This window comes from Hyperoodon ampullatus (genome assembly GCF_949752795.1).
Source record: "Hyperoodon ampullatus genome assembly, chromosome: 1".
NCBI lineage: Eukaryota > Metazoa > Chordata > Mammalia > Artiodactyla > Ziphiidae > Hyperoodon > Hyperoodon ampullatus.
Window position 1 is genome coordinate 118,231,278 of NC_136914.1, and position 26,532 is coordinate 118,257,809.

Here is a 26,532-nt window from a genome sequence, read left to right on the forward strand (position 1 = left end):
CTTTCTAATATAATCTCTTCCTTTGTATTTCATTCATTAGCTAGGAACTAGTAAGTAAGAAAGAAAGAAAAATGCTGCATCAGATGAAAGAAAGTGATAGTTAAGATTTGGTATCCAGTGTTAACCTGAGGTTAACTGAGAAGAAGGTGGCTTCTGTGGTCCCAGCAGCGGATTATAGGAGGGCTCCATAGGCAAGCTCCTCACTCCCTCAGAGACCCGGCTTATCTGGGTGAAGAATAAATCCCCCACCTGGAATTCCAGCACACTGATTACTGAGCTTTGTCCCTGGTATAATGCTGAAGGATTAGCAAATAAGTATAAAAATTAAAGAATAATTTTCTCCCAAGTCAAAAGTTTGGCAGAAAAGTTAAGCTGTTATTTCTGTGTATGATAAAGTAGAGAGAAATGTGTGTCTTTGTATTATTATTAAGTGTCTCCTACTTATTTGTAAGTAGACCAATTCAGACCTTGAAGAATTTACTTATTAGTTGCAGCAGTGACAATAGTACTTTGCATTTGCATACAGCTTTTGGCTCTTTCAAAGCAATTCTGCATCATCTCATTTGATTCTCACAACAGTCCTGAGAAGAAAGTAGAGCAAATATCACCATACATATCTGACAGATAAAGAAAATGAGGTATAAAACATGTAAATAATTTCCCTCCATCCCAGAGACAAAGAGTATTGGAACAAGAACTCGAGATCCATTCCTTTCACTAGACCTCTTTTTACTAGTTCCCTGAAATACTGTGTAAAATAATAGTCTTTTTTTTTTTCTGCACACTTGTTATATAGATCCCTAGAGCAGGGGGTCTTTGGACAACTTAATGGTTCATGGACAAATTAAAGTGAGTCAATTAAAACCCTGAAATTGTATAAATGTTTCCCTTGAATATTTGTGTATTTGCCTTGGAACAGACTTCTAGCCACACCTTTTATCTTTTTATTGGAGGGATTTATGATCTAAAACAAGGTTAAGAATCCTTGCTTCCCTAATTTATGCTTTATAGCTTCAAAATCAAGTCAACAAAATGGCCCATATTGCAATCATTTTTCCTTATTTCATGGTTAATTGCTTCTGATGTGCTCTTAACTGTATTATTTATTATAGATTTGATCTGGAAGATGTGAAAAACATGGGACTTTTTCAGAAGTGGTCTGTCATTCCTATTCTGGGACTAATAGAGACCTCCTTGTATGACAACGTGCTCTTGCATAACGCGCTCTTACTTCTTCTCCAGATATTAAATTCTTGTTCTAAGGTAGCAGATATGTTGTTGGATAATGGTCTCCTCTACGTGTTATGTAATACAGTAGCAGCTCTGAATGGATTAGAAAAGAAGTAAGTTTTAAATCATTATTTAAAACTACATCTGATAAAAACTTTGGAAAGGGAAAAACTTTACTAGCATCTGATATTTCATAATACTCTCAAAGAATTTCTTTCCTCCAAAATTAATTAAATTAAATTAAATTAAATTAAATTTGGAGGGCATATTTTCCAACATTTTCAATAAAGTTTGGTTTAAAAAAAATAAGGTATTTATATGACATACTTTTAGGTATTCAGAACCTGAAGACAAGGTGAATAAATTTAACTGTCCTCAAATATATTTACCAAGCTTCCACTATCGTCTTATAAAAATTATTATCCCCATCAGGAATAGGAAATTGAGGATTAGAGAGATGTAGTAACTTGTTGCAGATCACACAGCTAGTAAACAGAGAACTTGAGGCTGAATCTTCTCACTTCAGAAGCCTGTGCTTTACAGTCACCATGCTCTCCCACTTTTAGCATGCTATACCGCTGTCTACTACCATAAGTGAATTTCTAGTAGCGAAAAGTACATTGGTAGATGGCTGCCCACCAAATTGATTTACAGCTTTAAAAAGTATGTTAGGCAATTATATTTTTATTTGGATTTTGTGCCTTCAGTGTCTGCATTTATGATGTACAATATAACATTTTTATTAGCAAATGTTAAGACACAAATCTCCAGAAGCATCATCTTACTGCACGTTAAAACATTAACTATTAAATATATTTTTGCAGAGAAGGCAGAGCATATCCTCAGTGATTCTCTAGGCCAGGGAGGCTCTCTGGGTGCTAGAGAGGACAACTTGTGGTCAGCTCAGTTCAGGTTTTATTGGGCACCTGTTTTATTTAGGATCCGTGTGCTGGGCATATGAGAAATACAAAGTATTGTATTCCTCAAAACATTTAGTCTTGATTATAATACAGTGCATGAAATTGGTGGAACTTGGGAAGAGTACCAGCAGGCTCCTGCTAAGAGCAGTTTGTTGCTGTTGTTGTTTTAAAGAAACTGTACTTACAGAATGTCCTTATATGCTACTCTATTGATTGCCCCACCCCCAAATTTACCATTTCTAACTCTTGCTTGATTTTGAAAAAGTAAGTTGAGAGGCTTAATATCACACACTGAGGTATGCTATCAAGGTTAAAAATTGAGGGACAGAAGATACTAATTCATATTTATTAGGTAGTTGTAAGTGATTAATATATACGTTCAAATCTGTATCTCTTTTAATCCTTAAAATAAACATACTTTGTGTAAGTGAGATTCAGAGAGGTCAGTTAATTTATTCAAATTCACCACTTCTGTGAAGCCTTCTCAGAATATCCCTCTTCATACCCACAGAATCTTCACCTTTAGTGTGTTGGAAACCTGCCAGTGCATTCCCACAGTATCTTGTGTTAGTCTCTGTTGTTACATTTACCACCACTTACTGGTTATAGTTATCTGTTCACTTGTCTGGTCCTTTGCAAGCTGAATTTTCACAGGAGTCAAAGCGTGTCTTCTTATTTCTGTTCCTAGCATGTAGTTTATATAACCTGCCATAGAGTAAGCATGGATAAATATCGAATGAATGCATGAAAGAATGAATGAATACTGGCAGAACAGGAATTTAAACCAGTTCTTTTTGCCTTAAATTATTTGTTCTTTTTCTTTAGCGTTCCTTTGAATGAATACAGATTGCTTGCTTGTGATCTGCAGCAACTTTTCATAGCAGTTACAATTCATGCTTGCAGTTCCTCAGGCTCACAATATTTTAGAGTTATTGAAGATCTTATTGTACTGCTTGGATATCTTCAAAATAGCAAAAGCAAGAGGACCCAAAGTAAGATTTAATTTTCATGGATTTTGGGGGGGCAGTTGTATAATAGCCAAAAATGTTAGTAGAACCTAATCTCTTTCTCTGGCTTCTCTAGAGAGAGTGGGACAGAGGAGAGAAACTGTTTTACTAAAAGTTCATCCTTAACTTTGTTTACTGGCTTTAAAAAGAAACCTTTTTAAGTGGCAAAAATTTGAAAGTGATGCCCTGATGTAATTAGTAGCTGCCAGCACATCACTAAAAGAAGCTGCTAGAACTTCCCTGGTGGTGCAGTGGTTAAGACTCCACGCTCCCAATGCAGGGGGCCTGGGTTCAATCCCTCGTCGGGGAATAGATCCCACATGCATGCCGCAACTAAGAGTTCGCATGCCGCAACTAAGACCTGGTGCAACCAAATAAATAAATAAATAAATAAATATTTCAAAACAAAACAAAACAAAACTGCTGATTTTTCTTACCAAGTAGAATGAAAAGGCTTATGCTGAATAGTAACATAAAACATTAGTTTTCTTTAGTGGCAAATATTATAGTGAATATGGGGCAGAAAAATGTGAGAATTTCTGGTTAAACTTTTGCTTTATATATTAAAAAGGCTGTTCTTTAAAGCAATTATATAAAATGAAATAAATTTGTGAGCTAGTATTTTTCTGTTGAATTTTTTATAGTAATCATTTGGAAATTTGCTTTAAAATTGCTTTTAAAGACAGTTAAGAAATGTTTACAACCATTGAGAACCCACGTTGATCAAAAATTTTAAACTTATCTCTCATAAAACATTATTGGCAGTTTTGATATTGCATGAATGTAAGAATCAATTCAATTTAAAAAAAATTAACCACATAGCTTGAAAACATTCTAGTATCATCTGTTTTTAGATATGGCTGTTGCACTACAGTATAGAGTTCTCCAGGCTGCTATGGAATTTATAAGGACCACCGCAAATCATGACTCTGAAAACCTTACAGATTCATCTCAGTCGCCTGCTGCTCCCCATCATGTAATATTTCAAAAGCGAAAGAGCATTGCTGGTGAGTGCTGAAATAATATTTTAATAATTATAAATGGAAGGTAGCTTGACTCTCCTGTATTCTGATGGCATTCACATTTGAAAACATTTCTTTGTTTCAAAAGCTAAACTATAAAGTTTGAGAAGGTTTTCCTCCCAGAGGAGGAAAACTGCTACTTTCCTACTGCTTTCTTTTCAGTGCTGTTCTCATTCAGTTATCTCTTGAGCACCTGCCATGTGCCAAGCACTGTGTTAAATGTTGACGATACAGTGATGAAAAAAATAAAAAGACACAGATTCTTCCCTTCCACCATAAAGTAGTAGAGAAATGTAGAAGGTAAGAATAGAGTCCGTAACAGGGCAGCCTGATTTACATCCAGAGTTAGGGAGGTCTCTGAGGAAGTGGGATTTCAATATAAGGGATGAGAAAGGAGTTAGCAGGAGCCAGAGGAAGAGTATTACAGGCAGAATGAACAGCTGACGTGCAGGTCCTGGGGCAGGAAAAAGCTAAGGTTGTTCAGAGAACTGAAAGAAAACCATGTAGCTGAAGTATAGCCCTTGATGAGATAGTGCTGCCAGATGAGGCTATACAGGACGGCATGAACCAGATCATGTGTCATCATATGGGCCACGTTAAGGAGTTTATTAGATTTTATCCTAATGGGAAGTTGTCAGAGGTTTTTAAGTAGCTGGCATGACATAACCAGATTTTCATTTTGTAAAGACCATTCTGGTTTCTGCGCAGAGTGGATTAGAGGAAAGTAGGAAAGGTAGTGGGAAGTGCAAGGAGGAGGCTATTGCAATAGTCAGGGCAGGAGATGATGGTGGCTCGGATATGGTGATGTTATGCACGTGACTTTAGGGCTTGCTGTAAATGAGGACATGTCATCAAATTCTTATTTTTAATATTGTTAGACTTATTGTTTCCACAAAATCTGCTCTGACCTATATACACATTAATTCAGAAAGATAGCGTAAACACCCCCCACACATACACATTGGCTCTATATATGCACACACACACATATATATATATATACTTCTGTATATACTGGACATAGGTACATGCGCACACACACACACACACATATATACGTCTGTATATACTGGACACATGTACATGCGCGCACACACACACATTTCTCCAAACAGAGGACTTGGTAAATTGTTTGTAGTTTAATCACCCGTACAGTCTTGAGGGCTTTTAAATCCAAATCTTTCTTCTACCTGAGTTAAACTGCTTCATCGTGGTCGGTGCTATGCCGAAGTTTAAAACCATGTGAAACACTCATCTGTAGAGAAAAGCTATCAAATATACATTGTTTTGCAGGAGTATGTTTACATTATGTTAAATGAAAGCTTATGTAAATAAAACTTGTAAAACATCCACATAACTAAACTTATCTCCCTATACATCCTTCCTTAATTAATTATTAATTAATTATTTTTAACATGTTTATTGGAGTATAATTGCTTTACAATGGTGTGTTAATTTCTGCTTTATAACAAAGTGAATCAGCTATACATATACATATATCCCCATATCTCCTCCCTCTTGCGTCTCCCTCCCTCCCACTATCCCTATCCCACCCCTCTAGGTGGTCACAAAGCACCGAGCTGATCTCCCTGTGCTATGCTGCTGCTTCCCACTAGCTATCTGTTTTACATTTGGTAGTGTATATATGTCCATGCCACTCTCTTTCTTCGTCCCAGCTTACCCTTCCCTCTCCCCGTGTCCTCAAGTCCATTCTCTACGTCTGCATCTTTATTCCTGTCCTGCCCCTAGGTGCTTCAGAACCACTTTTTCTTTTTTTTTTTTTTGGATTCCATATATATGTGTTAGCATACGGTATCTGTTTTTCTCTTTCTGACTTCACTCTGTATGACAGACTCTAGGTCTATCCACCTCACTACAAATAACTCAATCTCTTTTCTTTTTATGGCTAAGTAATATTCCATTGTAAATATGTGCCACATCCTCTTTATCCTTCCTTGATGTAATATCTGAATATAATCTCTCCTCATGAGCTTCCCTCCCAGTTGTGCCCCTTTTGTCCCAGGTAGAATTCCATCTTTTACCAAGTCTGGCAGTAGTGCTCAACTGCCTGCATGCCAAAAGGTGACTTTTGGACCATTTTCCCTTTGCAGGATTTCTTAGATAGTCAGAGACTGCTTAGATGGAATTCACCCTCTTTGACAGAGGAAAGTATACCTTTACTACCTGCACAAATGCCTGCTATTTCTTCCTTGTTGACGTTTCTCTTTCTCATATCTGTTTCTTCCCTTTTCTATCTGGTTCCCTGGTTTAGTTTATGATCAGCTTGTGCCTGGGCTAACACAGCAGCCCTTTTGTTATTTTCTGTTTGGTCTGTGATTTCTCTAATAGTCTGTCATCTCTCTCCTTTATGTACTAGAGCTTTTATCACCCTAAGCCTAAGAGCCCCGCAGAGCTCCACGTTTGTATTATTTATTTTTTCTTTGTGTGAGTCATTTTAAAGTGGATAATAGACTTTTAGTCCTTTCTCTAAACCATTCTCCTTTTTGTTCCTGACTCCTCTAGCCTCTTCTACAGGGGCTTATATTTTCCACACTATCTAAGTAAATGCAGTTACCGTAAGGCCACATGAGGCTTATAGAATCCTAAAAATTTTGAACTTGATAAAAGACCTTGAAAGTCATCCAGTCCAGCTTCCTCATGTTGCAGATCCACCGAGGCCTAGACTTAGAGACTGCTGGAGCAAGGCCCCTGCACCCATCTCTTTGTGTCCTACCCAACACCCACTCCTCCAGGTCTGTTGTATCTTGATGTCTCTCTCAGGTCTCTCCCAAGAATTCTTCCTGTTTTAAATACTACCTTATTTAAATTCTGTCATTGTGAATCCAGTTTATAAAACTCCACTTTATATGTGTTAAACTGTTGCTTTGTATTTCCTTCCACGTTGTTTTACACATGTATTTGGCAAAGCCTGTGTTTTATTTGTTGAGTATTAGTCAAAAATTATTGTCAAAAGTGTGTTGGCCTTGTACACTGTCAGTGCAAAACATACACAGTGCTGAAGCTCCTCTGCTTCTCAGCAATGTGGTTATTAAAAACTCACCTAAGGGCTTCCCTGGTGGTGCAGTGGTTGAGAGTCTGCCTGTCGATGCAGGGGACACGGGTTCGTGCCCCAGTCCGGGAAGATCCCACATGCCATGGAGCGGCTGGGCCCGTGAGCCATGGCCGCTGAGCCTGCGCATCCGGAGCCTGTGCTCGGCAACGGAAGAAGCCACGACAGTGAGAGGCCAGCGTACGGCAAAAAAAAAAAAAACAAAAAAAACTCACCTAAGTCCATTTGTTCATGATACTAAAGTGACTAAGAGGGATTTATATTTCCATCATTTAGATCATGAACTGTTCCTTCAAAGATTTCATACAGGCTGTTCTCATTAGTGACAGATGTTTGGAGGGATGTTTTTTTCCTGGATAGACTTGTTTAGCGTTTACTGAAAACTGCTGAGACGTCTGGCGTCTCCCACCCCATAGCCGCCACCCCCTGCACCTCCCGCAGGCCTTGTAGGGACACCTCTTCTTGTGGCCACACACCACAATTTTTGATGGCAGACAGCTTCACTCAGGCTGTGAATCCCAGGATATCCATGGCCTGGGACCAGCGTTTCTTCAGCAGCACTTTTGCCACATCTAGATTGTGAGTTCTCATACTCTTGGAGGCGTTAGGTAATATTTTATTGCCAGCTTCATCTCCTTACAGCCTTCTTACAGTACCATTCTGCTCAACAGCTCCGATGGTTCCCTACCACCCAGTGAACAAAGTGCCGATTCCTTAGTGTCTGTGTCTTTTTTTTTATATACATAGATATGTATAAGAGAGAGAGAGAGAATTCTGCTTGAATAGTATCATCACTATTTAGTATCACTCAACCTTCTGTTTGTAAACTGATTTATATTTCTACTCAATATAGTATACTTTTACATATAATATAAATATTCTTATATTTAATGAATGCCTAATAATCTGTTAGATTTGCCATGATCTTCTTCCTAACCTTCTTCCCTAACCGTTATCAATAAACAAAGGTTTTTTTTTTTTTACTTGTTTGTTTTTCCTCTTATAACAGGATAGCAATGTACATGCTTACATATGTATTTTTTCCCTTGTCTGCTTATCAATATAAAAACTTTACGCATCATCTTAATACACAAAGGAAGAAGTAAGTGTTAGGGTATTATTTAAAGAGCTACACATACATTTAAACTGTCATAAATAATCATATATGTGTGTGTGTGTGTGTATACATATATATATATATATCTCGTGTTATTGATATAATTCACCTACCAATGAATTTCCTTTATATTTCAACCATTAATAACAATACCAACTATTTTAATTCTTTGTATGAGACAGGCATTGTGTTTCACGTACATTATTTTATTTAATCCACAGAACAAACCTCTTTATCCATTCATTCAGCCATCAAATATTTATTGAGCATCAGCCATGTGTTAGTTATGATTTCATCTGGTCTCATGGAACTTATATTTTACTGGAGAAAATGGTCAATAAGCCTGTAAATAAATATATTTAGTATAGTGTCAGATAGTGACAAATATCTACCTGTGAGGTAGGCTCTACTTTACTTTCTAATCCACATCTTACATATAAGGAACCTGAGGCTTAGAAAGCAGAGTATGTGAGGCCACACCAGCTCAGTGCAGCTTCACAGCCTGACTGCTGGGATACCCTCCCACTTTTTCAAGTACATAGAACAGAAGAAGACTTAATATTTCCTTATTTGGTGTATTGCTGTATCTCTGAATTGTGATTATCAGCTGCTTATACAGCATGAAAGCTGTCAGAGATGTAGACATTTGGAAGAATCTGCTTAAACTAAGGACATCATCTGATAATATTATTCTTGAATATATCCCAGATATGAATTTTTCTTCTTTTTATTTGCTTCATTTTTGTCTCAAGGGTGACTCCACCTACCAAAATGTATTAACTGATAAAAAATACTGATTACCTAAAATACTGGACAATCTAAAATGCTATTAAAATATTTACATATCTTGCAGGATGAGTCATTAAAACCTATTGTAAGTAATGTGTATAGAGGCTATTTGTGGACTTTGATATATATGCTTTCATAATTTTAAAAAAGGTTCAATTCCAATGAAGGATTTCATTATTCCTCACCTACCAAGACGTCATTTTTGTTCCTGTGGTCAACTTCCGACGCCCTTCTCCTTCAATCCATTAAATCAAGACTCAGGTCCCTCCTTTTCTCCTGGATCTGCTCCCTGTGTGGTGCCTTTCAGAGCAGGTGCAGTAACGATGCAGGAACCCCATTCCTGCCTCTTTAACCCGAGGAAACATTTCTCGGGAAATGCTTTTGAGGATTGAATCACACGTGATACATATGTTCCAAATCACTTTAATATCTGGGCTCTCCACTTTATTTGGCTGATTTCTACTATGTCATTATATATACTTTTCAAAACTAATTTATAAAATTCAACAATGTTAATTACCCAGAAATAGTAATGTTCATGCTAAAATGTGATGTGCTTTAAAAATCTATTGATTATTTTGGAATACAAGGAAGTGAAACAGTATTTGAAAATATTTTGTCAAAGCATTCTGAACTGTATGTGTGTATATATATGTACACACACAGACACACACACACACCCTTCTAACAGTTCGAGTTTTTCAGAGGACTAAAATTTTGCCAAATGATATCCACCCTACTAAGCTATGTCACAAGCTTCAACATTCTTGTTTAGGACTTTGACATCAGAGGTACTGTTGCACTTCTTCAAAGAGGGAAAACATACATTCTCTTAATCACTCTCTTTCCTTCGTATAAATTACCTTTGAATTAAATAAGGTTCTTTTCATGGTCTGATAATCAAAAATTACAGCAGAAATAGTTTCTTTGGTCCTTGTTAACTCTGGCATTTGACGTTTTCATTTATATACTTGAAGGTCCTCGAAAATTTCCCCTTGCTCAAACTGACTCTCTTCTGATGAAAATGCGTTCAGTAGCAAGTGATGAACTTCATATGATGATGCAACAGAGAATGAGCCAGGAGAATCCTGTCCAGGCAACCGAAACAGAACTTGCACAGAGACTGCAGCGGCTCACCATTTTAGCAGTTAACAGGATTATTTATCAAGGTAGGACCAGAGAATAAATATGTTCTTACTCAGATATTGAACTAAAAGGAAAATAATTTAAGAGAGAACTGACTAGGTTTCACATTTTTTAACAGCATTATACTTTCATTGTTAGCATCCACACTAGTAAAAGAATCTCTCATTTGGAACTAATAGCCTTGAATAAAATTCCACTTTTTAATATGTTAAATGCTGGCCTAGACTGACCATTGAAGTTTAAAATAGTACAGCACCTCCAATATATTTTTTAAACTTTTCTTTGAGATAATCATAGGTTCCCTTGCAGTTATTAGGAAATATTACAGAAATCCTGTGTACCCTTTACCCAGTTTCCCCCGATGAATCTTGCAAAACTATAGTCCAGTATCAATACCAGGATATTGACATCGATACAGTCAAGAAAAAGAACATTTCCATCACCACAAGAATCTATATGTTGCCTTTTAGCACCACACCCATCTTCCTGCCACCCCCATCCCTTCCTCAATCCCTGGCAACTATCAATCTGTTCTCCATTTCTATATTTTCATCATTTCAAGAATGCTAAATAAATGGAATCATACAGTATGCAGCCTTGTGTAGGATTGGCTTTTTTCACTCAGCACAATTCTCTGTAGAGTCATCCTGGTTGTTGCATGTATCAATAGTTTGTTCCTTTTTTGGTTTTGGTGAGTAATAGTCCATAGCATAGATGTCACAATTTAGTCATTTACCTGTTGAAAGTTGATCTGGGTGTTTTTCAGTTTGGGGTTATTACAAATAAAGCTAGCTGCTATAAACATTTATGTAAAAGTTTTTGTGTGAACGTGGGGCTTTCCTTTTCTGGGATAAATGTCCAAGAGTGCAGTTTCTAGGTTGTACGGTAGATGTGTGTTTTGTTCTTGTTAAGAAACTGCCAAACTTTTCTAGAGTGGCAGTATAATTTTATATTCCTACCAGCAATGTGTGAGTGATCCAGTTTTCTTCACGTCTTTACCAGCATTAGGAGTTTCACTGTTTTTAATTTCAGCCATTCTGATAGGTAATATAGGGGTATAGCCTTGTGATTTCAATGTGCGTTTCTACAGGGGCTAAATTATTTATATATTTATATATAAACTTTAATACCTACAGCAACCACTAAAAAGCTATGCAAAGAAATATACTCAAAAACACTATAGATAAGTCAAAATTCTAAAAAACGTTCAAGTGATACGCAAGGTTTTTTTTTTTTTTTTTAACTTTTCTAATTTATGTTTGGGGCAACCAGCCTCCAGGGTAAACTGTGAAACTGAACCATTTTTATCACATGCATGGCATTTGATGGGATAGCATGTCCAGTGAAACAGGTGTGCACATCTGTCTAATGTAGATATCACATGGTCTTTATGTTTAATTTGTACAAGAACCTTTATGACTTTAATAATTTTTCAGTTTAATCTTCATTAGTAAAATAAACCTTTAATTTAGAACTGCGTGACTTACGTATGTTTAAATTTCTACATTGTTTTAGGTGAATTCGTTTTCTCTAGTATTTTGTATTTTCTACATCTAATGCCCCTACTACACATTTATATTGTGACAACGGAATCAGAAATTACATAGAATATTTTTGCCAGCATCATTATCATTTGTAATGGCTAGTGATTAGACTAATTCAAATTTGACTAATTTTTGGACTTGATTTGACTAATTTTTTATTCTTCTTTTAATTCAAAGAGTTTAATCCAGACATTATTGACATTTTGAGTACTCCAGAAAATGCACCTCAAAGCAAGACCTCAGTTTCCCAGACTGAAATTTCTGAAGAAAATATTTATCATGAACAGCCTTCTGCTTTCAATCCATTTCAGAAAGAAATGTTCACATATCTGGTAGAAGGCTTCAAAGTATCTACTGTAAGTAAATTAATTACATGGGAAATGTTCATTCACAGAAAAGGATCAGGGGTTTTATGTGTCTGTATTATATGTTTTCAAAATCATATTCCTACACTTTCACAGCATTTTCTGAAACTCAGACAACTTGAATGTTAATAACAGAGTAAAATGTAGTGCTAATTTACCCTTTCGAAAAGGACTCACTTCATGCAGCATTGGTTTTTTTGTTTGTTTTTTTGTTTTTTTTTTTTGCGGTACGTGGGCCTCTCACTGTTGTGGCCTCTCCCGTTGCGGAGCACAGGCTCCGGACGCTCAGCAGCCATGGCTCACGGGCCCAGCCGCTCCGTGGCATGTGGGATCCTCCCGGACCGGGGCATGAACCCGTGTCCCCTGCATCGGCAGGCGGACTCTCAACCACTGCGCCACCAGGGAAGCCCCATGCAGCATTGTTTTTAAGTCTGTAACCCAACAACCATTTTCTAATGTTGTAATTTTGTAAATAAGATCAGCATCAGAAAAGAGTAGGAATTTGATGATTACTATGAGGTTTAAACTAATAACCTGTTTTTAATGGACTTTATTTATAGCTACCTACTCTAGAATTATTATTATTATGAATAATTATGAAGTGTAGATGTTGCCTTAAGCATATCCAACACCCTCAAAGTGATACAGAGAATACTGACAAGCATCAGGCTCCATTTATCATCAGCTCACTTAGGGTTCTGTGGGCCACTTACAGTTGACCATAGGGAACAGACTGGTCAGTACACTCCGTAGATACCAAAGGATAATCTAATTCTAGCAGAACTCATAAATCATGATTCTGCCAATCTCTAAATCTAAACTAGATTTTTTTGTCTGCAGGTTCCACTTAGAACTGAATCATTCACACAGAGCCCTTAGGACTAGGAGTAATTGGAGAGCCATTTCCCAAACTCAGAATAAACTCTAAAATGTACTGATTCCAGTTTTTAAACCAGATGCAGGATATTTGATCAGGATTGGGTTAACCTTAGTGGGACCACAATCGAAACAACTTATTTGGTTATTTGTTAGGGGATATTGATGGTCAATTTACATGAAGTTCTTAATTTGTGACAATTATACTCAATGTTTTAGTACTAATTCAGGGCTTTATTATGAATCCTTTCTCTTTTATATTGCAAAATCAATGTAGGCTTATCTACCACTGTTCTTTGATGATTCTTTTTTTTTTTCCTTTTAAAATTTCCAAGCCCTAGGTAATTTTTTAAAGCAGCTTAGGACTTTAGCTTCTTTGTCTCTCCTTTTTAAAATTGTGGTAAAATATACATAACATAAATTTTTCTATTTAAGTGTACATATCAGTGACCTTAAGTCCATTCACACTGTTGTGCAACCATTACCACTATCCATCCCCAGAACTTTCTCCATTATCCCGAACTGAAACTCTGTACCCATGAAATAGTAACTCCCCATTAGCCCCTCCCCCAGCCCCGATAAACCGCTATTCTACTTTGTCTCTATGACTTTGACTTTCTAGATACCTTGACTTTGACTTTCTAGATACCTCATATAAGTTATCATACAATATTTAATATAATATTTGTCCTTTTTGTATGTGGCTTATTTCATGATTCATTTTAGTAAAATGTTTTTAAGTTCATTCATACTGAAGCATGTATCAGAACTTCCTTTTTAAGGCTGAACAGTATTCCATTCTGTGTATATACCACATTTTGTTTATCCATTCATCCATCAGTGGGTATTTGGATTGTTTCTACCTTTTGGCTATTTTGAACAATGCTGCTGTAAACATTGGTGTACATCCATCTCTTTTAAACCCCATTTGTATGGATGTATATGTCTTTCTAATTAAACTGTTTAAAAATTCTAGAGTAAAACATGTTCTGTGATTTTCAGGACTGTGTTGAGGTTAGGATATTATTGCTTAAGAAGTTTGATCCTAATTCATTCCTGTTTTAATTTAAGAGTTCAAGTAAAGCCAGTGGTTCCAGACAGCAGTGGGCTAAAATCTTATGGTCTTGTAAGGAAACCTTCCGAATGCAGCTTGGGAGACTGCTCGTGCATATTTTGTCACCAGCCCACCCTTCACAAGAGAGAAAGCAAATTTTTGAAATAGTTCGTGAACCAAATCATCAGGAAATACTACGAGACTGTCTTAGCCCATCCCTGCAAGTAAGTACCGTAGTACTTCGTAAGTAAAAACTATTGGTCAAATATAAAACTGTACAAAACAAGAACTGAAATTAAACTGTATTTTCATGCCAAACACCATAAATTACTTTTCTTACCAAATAAATATTTTCTGAGGTCTTTCTTCAGATGCTCTTTACCAGAGTCAATTTGACCTCTCTGTTTATTCCCCATTTCCTTTTCCAGGGTTTAAGAAGTTCTGTATCTGAGTTCTTATAAGACCCTTTGTAGTTTGTTACTAAATCTTGAAGTGTTTTCTTTAAGAACTGTTTGGAGACTTTTTTAAGCATTATATTATCCATGAAACATCTATAGTGAATAGCTCAAACAACAGTACAATAACATATTTCAAAAATATTTACAGTAAGTTAAAACAAAAAATATTTGTTGATCATCTGGAATGATAAAATCAAAATACTTAAAGATTTTTAAAGTCTATAAATTCTATCACTTAACTAGCGATTGATGGAGAATTTAAATGGTACAACCATTCTAGACAGCTGTTCAGCAGTTTCTTATAAAATTAAACATACCCTTAGCCTGTGACCCTGAAATTCCATTTTTAGGTATTTACCTAAGAGAAATTAAAACATATGTCCATAAAAAGACTAGTAGAAGAATATCCATGGCAGCCTTTTTACTAATAGCCAAAAACCGGAAATAACCCAAGTGTCTTGTCAGTGGGAGAATGTGTAACTAAGTTGTGATATATTTATACAATCGACTACTATACAAGCAATAAAAAGGAACAGACTACTGATACACCCACCAATATGGTTGAAGCTCAAAATCATTGTGTCAGTGAAAGGGACAGCCAAGCACAAAAGAGTAGACATTCTGTGATTCTATTCATATGAAGCCCAAGAACAGGCAAAATTAAGATATGGTCATAGAATTCAAGCAGTAGTTGTCTCTGTAAGGAGAGGGGCAGTGAGAAGGGGAGTTGATTGGAAAGGGGCATAAGGAAACTGCCTGGGGTGATAAAAATGTGCTGTATCTTAGTTTGCCTGGTGGTTACATGGGCGTATGCAGTTGTCAGAACTCGTAGAAATGAACATTTAATGTCTATATGCTTTATTGAATGCAAATTATACCCCTATAAATAAAGTATTAGATGATATTTAAGAAAGGACAGGTATCCCTTTTATATCCCTGGGAAACTCAGATTTATCATACTAAGAACCAAAAGGTTAGAGATTTGAAGTGATACTTTTAGGTGCTCTTTCTAGTATTGAGACTCTCTCAGGTGCACTAAGGGCATTGTCTTCCCTTCCCAAGGCAGAAGCATACCTAGCCCATAGTTTCCTTCTATGGAGAATTCAAAGAGATGTTCTTTCACTGCTTTATACTTAGCAAAGCTGCCGTCCCTCTGAATCCAGCCCTGATGTTCCCAGTCCTCTCCTACCAGCCTCCCATCTCTACCGCTCCATTTCTGTTGGTGGTATCCTTACTACATTTGGCTTGAAACATTGGAACTACAGTTGACTTTCTTCTTTCTTGAATCCATTTTATTACCAAGGCCAGTTATTTGTCTAGTCCTGCCTTTCTCTATAGTCTGCCCACCCATCCTAGTTTACACTTTCACCCCTTATGCTTGAATCACTAGAATAACCTCCCCTCCACCTCAAGACCAAAAAACTCTATGTGATAATTTTTTAAGGTTTATTATGGCAACATTCAAGCATACCTAAAAGTTGGGAGAAATCAGAAAAAGAACCCCACATGACATTATGCAGCTTTAATTTTTCTTTGTAGTACTTTGAAACAAATGTCAGATATCAGTTCATTTTACCTGTAAATACTTCAGTATGTATCTCAGACTGATAGGACTTTGTTTTAACTTATCACTCTCCGTGATTGTGACAATAATACCTTATTACCATCTAATACCCAGTGTTTAAATTTTCCCAATTTTCTTATATTTTTTAAAATAGTTCTCTTTATTCTGGACCCAAACAAGGCCCTTACACTGCATTTGTTTGATGTGTGCTACATCTTTTTAATCCTGGCAATTATCCTCCCTAAACTTTTTTTTTTTTTTTTTTTTTTTGTCGTGTATTTGTTGGTGACACTGGGTCATTTGTTCTGTAGAATTTCCCACATTCTGGATTTGGCCGATTGCATCCTTGTGGCTCTAGATCTAGAGGCTTGACTAGATTCCAGTTCTTGATTTCATATTTGCCTTTGTGCTTGGTTTTTTTGTTTTGTTTTGTTTTGTTTTTTTTTTTTTTTGCTGTATGCGGGCCTCTCACTGCTGTGGCCTCTCCCGTTGCGGAGCACAGGCTCCGGATGCGCAGTCTCAGCGGCCATGGCTCACGGGCCCAGCCTCTCCGCGGCATGTGGGATCTTCCCAGACCGGGGCACGAACCCGTGTCCTCTGCATCGGCAGGCGGACTCTCAACCACTGCGCCACCAGGGAAGCCCTGTGCTTGGTTTTTTAAAAGAATACTTTAGTAGGAGTGCTTTGCGTTTTCCATTACATCATGGCAGGAGACAGAGAATGTCTGGTTGCTCTGCTCTTTGAGATGGTAGCAGCCTGATTCATCCGTTATGAAGTTCATCCTCAGTCTTATTTATTTATTTATTTATCTATCTATCTATCTATCTATTTATTTATTTGCTGTGTTGGGTCTTCGTTTCTGTGCGAGGGCTTTCACTAGTTGCAGCAAGCAGGGGCCACTCTTCATCGCGGTGCGCGGGCCTTTCACTGTCGTGCTCTCTGTTGTTGCGGGGCACAGGCTCCAGGCGCACAGGCTCAGTAGTTGTGGCTCACGGGCCTAGTTGCTCTGCAGCATGTGGGATCTTCCCAGACCAGGACTTGAACCCGTGTCCCCTGCATTGGCAGGCAGATTCTCAACCACTGCGCCACCAGGGTAGCCCCATCCTCAGTCTTTAACCTAATAGTTTTAGCAGCCATACAGCTGCCAGGATCCATTTTTTGATTAGGAGCTGCAAAATAGTGATTTCTCTACGTTTCTCATTCCACCAGCATCTGTTAGCTCTGATTCTTCTATTGGGAAGAATATTCCCTTATCAGCTATTTGGCTACCCTGAAATATAGTCTGTGTAGGAAAGGCAAGGTAAAGCTTGCTTCTTTCTCTGTTTGTTTTTAGAATAATAAGTTGGTGCCCTGGCAACCTTTAATTTTTTTTTTTTTTAATTTTTTTGCGGTATGCGGGCCTTTCACTGTTGTGGCCTTTCCCGTTGCGGAGCATGGACTCCGGACGCGCAGGCTCAGCAGCCATGGCTCACGGGCCCAGCTGCTCTGCGGCATGTGGGAGCCTCCCGGACCGGGGCACGAACCCGTGTCCCCTGCATCGGCAGGCGGACTCTCAACCACTGCGCCACCAGGGAAGCCCCAACCTTTAATTTTTGAATTTGTTTTTATTTTTGAGGTCTTGTCATGAACTCAGGTACTTTTTTATAAATTTAGTAAGTAGTTTCACACCTTTGCAGTTATTTTTCTGTTTGATGTTCAGATTAACACCTCTGTAGTTTCAAGTTGTTTTATCCTTTTAACATGGCCTTTTTAATTTTTAACAAGTTAATATGATTAACTTCCTTCCATTTTGGAGCAGAAGAATGTCCCAGGCTCATCTTGTACATTTCCTTTCCTGGTCCTGGAACCAAACTCTTCCCCCAAGAAGCCCCTATTTCCTTTTAATAAGATAATAGTATTTAGAGACTATAAAGCTAGGGACTAGGTACGTTTATTTCTGTTGGGTTGTCATTTCTTCTCAGCCTTTTTAGTGAACAAAGCTAAGAATTGTGTATTTTTTTAGGAAGAAAAATAAATCATGAATTCATGATTTTCTTGAATTTTATGTTTATATTTCTTTTTATTAGATAAGCTTAATTCCTGATGACATTACCATAATTACTTATTTGCTTTATCTATCTATAAAACATTTTCAAAATAAGATGACAACATTATCACTTATAACAAACCTACTGAATGCAGTTTAAGATTTCTTGGTGGTTCTTCTGTCCTTAGGATACCATTATGGGTGTACCACGAAAATAGTCTATCGTAAAAGCATTTAAAATAATTTTCTCTATTTGGTTATGCCACCAACTTGGTATCAAGTAACTAGTTAGGTTCTTTTTTGTTTCCTTCAGTTTGCTTTCTGTTTTTAGAGATTCCACTGGGTATTTATTTGTTTAATTTTGTTTTTAATTACATAAAATGTCTGCCTGGTATCAAAATCAAAATTGTGAAACAGCACATTCGAAGAGGTTCTAGCTTTTATCTCTATACCCATCCCTCGTTCTTTCCCTTTCCCTGTAGGTAACCATCCTTACTTGGTTTTTTTATTTCTTTTGGACATATAAGCAAATCTGTGACACACACACACACACACACACGTATATATTATCTCCCTCACTTCTCGATACAGAGAAAGATAGTGAACCATACACATCCTTCTCACTCTACTTTCTTCAACTAACAGTGTATCCTAGCGATCGTTCCGCAGCAGTATAGAGAGCTCTTCTCATGCCTTTTTACAGCTTCCTACAAGCTGTGTTCCGTTTGTAATCTGCCTGATTTTTTAAAACATTCTGCGTGGTTTTTAAAGCCCCAAGCTTCTCTTCCGTTACAACTTGAGTCTGGTTAATTCTCTACTCTGTGGCTCCCCCTTTTTTCAAGATAGTCCCATCTTTTCTCTTATAACCTCTTCACGTTCCTGTAGTCCTACTGACAAGCTGCTTTATTCATGGTGTTCACTCAGCACACCACTCTGTCTCTCCTCCCCTCTGTCTGTCTATATGCCCGTTCTGTCCATTTAGGCATGTACCCACATCACGTGGTACCACCTTCAAAGCCTTCCTTCCTTTCTTTAGTCCACTCAGAACTCTTCTTGAAACTTCATTGAAAATTTTATTTTTACACATTTTAACATTTTATTATTTTCTTAGGATTTGTGTTTAATAGATTTGATTCCTTAAATCAGTTTTCTGAGAGCTGAAAACAAGACTTTGTGTGTGTATGTCTCCAGTAACACCTTTTCTAGTCCCAGGAACTGCAGCCGATAAATGATTGTTCAGAGGATGTTAAAATGAGATATTAGAAACAACTTCAGTGTCTAGAAAAATCATGTGTTTCTTTGGATATTCAGAATGAATAAAAACATTTCTGCTAGTTTTTCAAGATGATTTTAAAATGTCACTGAATACTAAACTGAAATATTTTTAGAGTTCTATCAAGAACATTGCCTTTAAGACACACATATGAAAGTGTTCTAGTCATTTACCAACTCTTTATTTGCCAACTCTTCAGGCCTTTTACTTGCAGAGCATCTGTTGATTTTTCTCTTTTGGTCAGGTAGCAGCTGTCTCCTGACTAATTTAAAATGTTGCATTAAAATGAGCTTTGCTATTTTCATCATTGCATATGTTCATCTTATGCTTTTGCAAAATGACATGATGTGATTCAGTGTGTTAATTTAAATATCACCCAAAATGTAATAGTTTCCAAATCCATTTGTTGACTATTCACAGTTTAAAATATCATAAAGCCAAATGCAGTGATATTTGTATCAATGTAAATTTTTTAAAAAGTAAAATTATGCATGTTTCACTTGTTGGCAAAATTAATGTCTAAATATACATAGTGTACACATAACCATCAGGTGCAATATCTATGGCATGAAAGGGCCACTTAAAAAATCATGAATCAAAGTTTGGTTTAGGTTTACACTTGGAAGGACCATCGTCATTACCTTAAGTAACACTCTAATTTTCTTTATAGGGTCTGTTCATAGAAGATTGGCCTAAACCAACCCTTCTGTGGACATGCACAGAACTGAGTGATGACATCTTATTGGTTTAGAGTTTTTCACCTTTTGTTCTCCCTAGGGAATATTGAATGCTTACAAACAGATCCAAAGATACATTTTTGTTCTGGAATTTTCTCCAATGTTTATTCTCCCAGGCAGAAATTAAAGGAGAAAGAATAATCATGCATAATCCTCTTACCTTAAGGCTTAAAGGGAAGTTTTCCTTCCAGTTCAGTTCTATGAGAAGAACTAAGAATTATTTTTCTTTATCCCAGGCTTATTTTCTGTATTCCTTTAGCAAATCCTCTCCAAAATTCTTTCCCCAAAAGGTTGTGTGCTTGCTTTTTTCCTTCTTTCCTTCTTTTCCTTCCTTCTTTGCTTTCCTTCCTCCTTCCTCCCTCCCTCCCTCTCCTTCCTTCCTTCTTTCCTTCTTTTCTTCCTTTCTTTTCCTCTCTTTCTTTTTTACCTTTTACAATGAAAATTTTCAAACATACTAAGAAAAATGGAGACTAGTGAATACTGTATGAATACCATATGACCATCACAAAGATCTAACAATTGTTAATTTTTATCATATTAACATCATTTCTTTTTTCTGAAGTATTTTAAAGTAAATTATAGTAATCATGACATTTTTCAGAAGACATTTTTTACGTAACCATAACAACATTATTATACCCTACAAAATTAGCATGTACCCTAATGTCATCATATACCCAACACATAATCGTTTGACAATTTCTTCAGTTGTTTCCAAAATGTCTTTTTTAGCTGATTTATTTAAACCAGATCCAACCAAATAAATCTAGAAATGTAATTTAATTTACTGTTAAATAATTTAAATGTAAGAAATAAAAATTCTTTATGACTTAAAAATTTTTTTTAATTAAAAAAATTGTTACTTTTTTTTAAAGCATGGAGCCAAGTTAGTTTTGTATTTGTCAGAGTTGATACATAATCATGAAGATGAATTGACTGAAGAAGAACTAGACACAGCAGAGCTGCTTATGAATGCTTTAAAGTTATGTGGTCATAAGTGCATCCCCCCCAGTGCATCGACAAAATCAGACCTTATTAAAGTGATTAAAGAGGTGAGTCAGTGAAAGCAAAAGAAACAATTTTCTTAGGATATCCCACTGAATATAACTAAAGAATGAAAGGTTTTTTTTTGTTATAGAGTACCATTGATAATGAATTTGATTTTTTTTTTTTTTACCTTATATTGCTTTTTTTTTTTTTTTTTTTTGCGGTACGCGGGCCTCTCACTGTTGTGGCCTCTCCCATTGCGGAGCACAGGCTCCGGACGCACAGGCTTAGCGGCCATGGCTCACAGGCCCAGCCGCTCCACGGCATGTGGGATCTTCCCGGACCGGGGCACGAACCCGTGTCCCCTGCATCGGCAGGCGGACTCTCAACCACTGTGCCACCAGGGAAGCCCCTATATTGCTTTTTTACTATGAGAGAACAAATAGGCCTGTTTTAAGGAGCATTTTATTCTCTGTGGTCTTGTTTATCCATTATCACTAGCTTTCAGGGAAGGAAAGATTTTAATAGTGACAAGCAAGTTGAATCAGCAACCTTAAGTTCTGGGTTCTTTAATGAAAAGGCAAAATAAGGAAGCAAGCAACTATGCACACCCATCGGGTTTGGCAACCCTAATTAACTATTCCACCCTAATTTCTGTGACCCAAATTGTGTGGAAACAAAGGGGAGTTATAGCATTATTTAAGTGGTTAATGTATTTTAATATTTTGGTCTCATGGGGACAATATTTTTTTCCTTTGTTAACTTTGTTTTAAATTTAGTTTGTTGAGTTCTGTGCCAGTGTTAAATGGTAAATAATAAGTTTTATATAATATATTATTATCCAAATCTTTTAGGAACAAAAGAAATATGAAACTGAAGAACATGTGAATAAAGCCAACTGGCAGAAAACAGTTAATAATAATCAGCAAAGGTAGGATTTTATGTGTTCTAAAAGCTATGTCTTTTAGGAACTCATTAGATTTCACATATACTTTTTTTTTTTTTTTTTTGCGGTACGCGGGCCTCTCACTGTTGTGGCCTCTCCCGTTGCGGAGCACAGGCTCTGGATGCGCAGGCTCAGCGGCCATGGCTCACGGGCCCAGCCGCTCCGCGGCATATGGGATCCTCCCAGACCGGGGCACGAACCCGTATCCCCTGCATCAGCAGGCGGACTCTCAACCACTGCGCCACCAGGGAGGCCCTAGATTTCACATATACTTTTAAAGTATCATGTTTTGATATACATTTAATGTTCCACATATGCTTAACTTATGGGCATCTTGTTTGTTTAGTCTCTTTCAGCGTCTTGATTCAAAATCAAAGGATATATCTAAAATAGCTGCGGATATCACCCAGGCAGTGTCTCTTTCCCAAGGAATTGAGAGAAAAAAGGTGATCCAGCACATCAGAGGAATGTATAAAGTGGATCTGAGTGCCAGCAGACACTGGCAGGAGCTTATTCAACAACTGACGCATGATAGGTAAGCATGAATTTTTATATATTGATGTTATTTTTACTCCAGAGTAAAGATTCATAACATTATCGCATTAGTTTAAATATTTTTTGTTTACTCATTTGTGATTTATTTCATCTTGAAGAATAATCCTATGAGAATATTATTTTTTAATTTTTAGGGAGAGAAAAAATAATGAGAGGGAGAGGCATTAGCTCTTCCAGAGAGAAAAATCTATATATTGGCTTTCATTTTAAAATATGATCTTTGCAAAAGAATAGAGAAATCACTGAAACAGGATAGTTGGGAAATAGACCTTTTTCTAGTTAAGATTTTAATAACACAGTTAAAAAGATGCATCACAAATAAGGAAAAGAGGGAAATTAAAGTATTATTCTCTGAATTTGATTAAGATAACTGATTAGTATTATGACTTCGAGGCACTAAGCATTATACACTAGTCATTATACACTAAAGCAAATTCCAGGTGAAGGAATGAACGAAACTCAAAAAGTTTACAAAGTAGAAGAAAATAGGATATTTATCAATGGTGATGGACAGATAGCTTTCTTAAGATCAAACACAATTGAAGAAACTACAAAGAAGAAATTAATGGCTTTGACCTTTCATATTTTCCAATGTATTTAACAAGCATAACCACAACAAAACATCAGAGTTTATTTTCAGCAAGTATTTCACAGTTAATATTTTTATGGTTTTAAAAATGCATAAAGATTTGAAAATTATCAAGATTCCAAAAGTTTGAATAGCAAAAGACATGAATATACTCTTCACATAAGACAAATAGAATTAATAAACAGATGGGAAAATATTGACTATTGCTAGAAGCTGATTTAAAACCTTTAGATACCGTATTTTACCTTTAATGTTACAAAAAAAAATTTTTTTTAGGTGCTAATCTCCACAGCAGGAAGAAATGTATCTTAGCCCTTTGTCAGAGGTTTGGTGGCATTGTACACTTTGACACGTGTCAGGAACCCTACAAACATTTTATTTCTAGTTCCAGTTATCCTGTTTTAGTGATTCTGTCCTAAGGAAAATACTCAAAATATGGAAAAGCAATAAGCATAAAGGTTTTCATCTCTGCATTATTTATGTTAGTGAATGAATTGGAAACAACTTAAATATATAATAATAGTAATAGAGTTAAATACATTATTATGCATCCACTCAATATAACGTTAGCCATTTAAAATGGTAATAATAAAGACTATACTGTGTTCAGTGAAAGAAGGCAGGATATAGAAATGTGTACACATAATAATTTTAACTGCAATTTTAAAAACTGAAAGAAAGTAATCACTACCAGTATTTTGGTATGTTTGGGGTAATGGGATTAAGGGTAATTTTTTTTTCTCTTATCTATTTCTAAAAATGTATTTAATATGGTTCTACTATTTCCTTTCATTTAAAATATTAATTTACTTTAAAACATTTTAAGAAATGTGATTACTACAAAAGTGAACTCATTTTATTTGTTTTATTAGATAATAGGCAAAATGGGACCTGAAGAAAATTAATTTGGAAAATTGATTTTTTTTTTAGTTAACCATACTAAGTCTAATATATTGCTAAAGCATACATAGTAGTCATGCTATATCTTTTTTAAAATTTAATAGATACAAGAAATTGGTAGCAGAGCTTGCCTCGAGGCAGGGTCACTGGGACTCCAGAGCAGAGGATACTTTTTTTTTTAATGTTATTCTTTTGTAGAATGTGTATGCATATCCTAGTCTAATTATATAACTGGTTGGGATTTTTCAATTGAATAGATAAATTTTGATTTATTTATTCAATTTCTATAATGATTTTTTTTAAACTACAAATACTTCAGGTTACCACTTAAAATCTTTTCTTTTCACTTGCAGAGCAGTCTGGTATGACCCCATCTACTATCCAACTTCATGGCAGTTGGATCCAACAGAAGGGCCAAATCGAGAGAGAAGGCGCTTACAGAGATGTTACTTAACTATTCCAAATAAGTATCTCCTTAGGGATAGACAAAAATCAGAAGGTGATAGTGGCTTCTTGACTCAACATGTAAATATAGCAGATTAACTATGGGCATTACACAAAGATAATAATGTCCTTTTTTTCTCAGCAGATGTGGTCAAACCACCACTCTCTTACCTATTTGAAGACAAAACTCATTCTTCTTTCTCTTCTACTGTGAAGGACAAAGCTGCAAGTGAGTCTATAAGGTAAATTTGAATCCATAAGACATTTTCTCTTTTGTTGAAGATGTTAAAGACTTTAATAGTCTATTGTTGCGCTTATGTAATATTTATTTTAGATAATGCCATGGTTTTGGGAAAGATCCCAAACATGGCTCAAAGAGAAGACAAAGCTGAATGGCCAGAATCCAAAAAGAACAGACATTTTTGTTAGGGAGGATTCATTGGACTTCAGTCATCATGCTCTGGCCCTTGGTTGCATACATATATTTTTGTAGTTGATTTTTCCAACAGCTCTGTGAAATAGATAGCGCTGCTGGTGGCATCTCAAGAGGCAATCTAGTGTATTGATTAAAGGTTCAAATCCTAGTTCCTCTTCCTACTAGCCATCTGATCTTAGCCTCTCTCTGTCTCAGTTTCCTCATCTGTTACATGAGGAAGATAAGTCATAGCACTATTCAGTGGGTCAGTATGGTAGCTATTGATAGTATTTTCATTATTGGTGTGGTCGAGGTTGTTATGATGCCCATTGTATAGGTAAAAAACTGCGAGACTCAAAAAAGATAAGTGACTTGACTAAAGAATAGAGGAACTTTTCTGACTCTGAATCCCCCCTTTTTCCTAGAATGCTAAGCTTCTTTTCTGTGTTTGAAGTATCAGAGCCATGAACCAATGTTTGCTTATTTACTGGAAAATAGAAAATATTGAAGTCTCTTTTTTTTTTTTTTTTTTTTTTAATTGAGGTACGTGGGCCTCTCACTGTTGTGGCCTCTCCCATTGCGGAGCACAGGCTCCGGACGCGCAGGCTCAGCGGCCATGGCTCACGGGCCCAGCCGCTCCGCGGCACGTGGGATCCTCCCGGACCGGGGCACGAACCCGTGTCCCCTGCATCAGCAGGCGGACTCTTAACCACTGCGCCACCAGGGAAGCCCGAAGTCTCTTTTAAATAATGGAATCCCTGTATTCTGCATAAGAGTGTTGGGATTATTCACCTTTTCTAAAAGTTTCCGCTATTTTCTCCTCTATTATAATGTCAATAAATGAGTTATTTTCATGTGGATTTTAACAAGATGTTTTATGCTTTTGAAACTCTAGTCTGCTTTGCTGAAATCTTCTATGATAAAATAAAGCTTTTACTCTCTGAAATCGGTCAAAACATTTAATCATAGTAATTTTAAATATGTTTTGACAGAGTGAATCGAAGATGTATCAGCGTCGCACCATCTAGAGAGACAGCTGGTGAATTGTTGTTAGGTAAGTCACACTTTGCAGATTTTTACACATATTCACCCTGCCTATTTTATTCTTAGATAATTTGAAGCATTGTTTTGACACACTACCATTAAATGAGATGAACTTTCTATAACAAATAACCTCTTTCTTATAGGTTATTTTGCCTTAACATTTGTATATAATGTATATGACTCATGAATGTGAAAAATGACAATCTTATTCTCTGAAAAGCACATGAACAGTATTTTTTTTTTTTTTTTTGCTATACGCGGGCCTCTCACTGTTGCGGCCTCTCCCATTGCGGAGCACAGGCTCCGGACGCGCAGGCTCAGCGGCCATGGCTCACAGGCCCAGCCACTCCACGGTACCTGGGATCTTCCCGGACCGGGGCATGAACCCATGTCCCCTGCATTGGCAGGCGGACTCTCAACCACTGCGCCACCAGGGAAGCCCTGAACAGCATTT

General features: G+C 36.6%; 1 protein-coding gene across 1 annotated transcript in view; it reads left to right on the forward strand.

The window, feature by feature from the left end:
• LYST (lysosomal trafficking regulator) overlaps window positions 1–26,532 on the forward strand; it is a gene marked incomplete at both ends in the record, with an annotated part of 150,969 nt that overhangs the window by 63,452 nt on the left and 60,985 nt on the right. Inside the window, 12 exons of the mRNA XM_079697574.1 lie at window positions 1,113–1,343; window positions 2,976–3,142; window positions 4,012–4,164; window positions 10,133–10,324; window positions 12,023–12,201; window positions 14,158–14,364; window positions 21,074–21,250; window positions 22,040–22,116; window positions 22,478–22,666; window positions 24,529–24,674; window positions 24,765–24,861; window positions 26,027–26,088. Coding sequence (XP_079553700.1) covers window positions 1,113–1,343; window positions 2,976–3,142; window positions 4,012–4,164; window positions 10,133–10,324; window positions 12,023–12,201; window positions 14,158–14,364; window positions 21,074–21,250; window positions 22,040–22,116; window positions 22,478–22,666; window positions 24,529–24,674; window positions 24,765–24,861; window positions 26,027–26,088 — 1,877 coding nt within the window. The remainder of the gene's footprint in view (window positions 1–1,112; window positions 1,344–2,975; window positions 3,143–4,011; window positions 4,165–10,132; window positions 10,325–12,022; window positions 12,202–14,157; window positions 14,365–21,073; window positions 21,251–22,039; window positions 22,117–22,477; window positions 22,667–24,528; window positions 24,675–24,764; window positions 24,862–26,026; window positions 26,089–26,532) is intronic.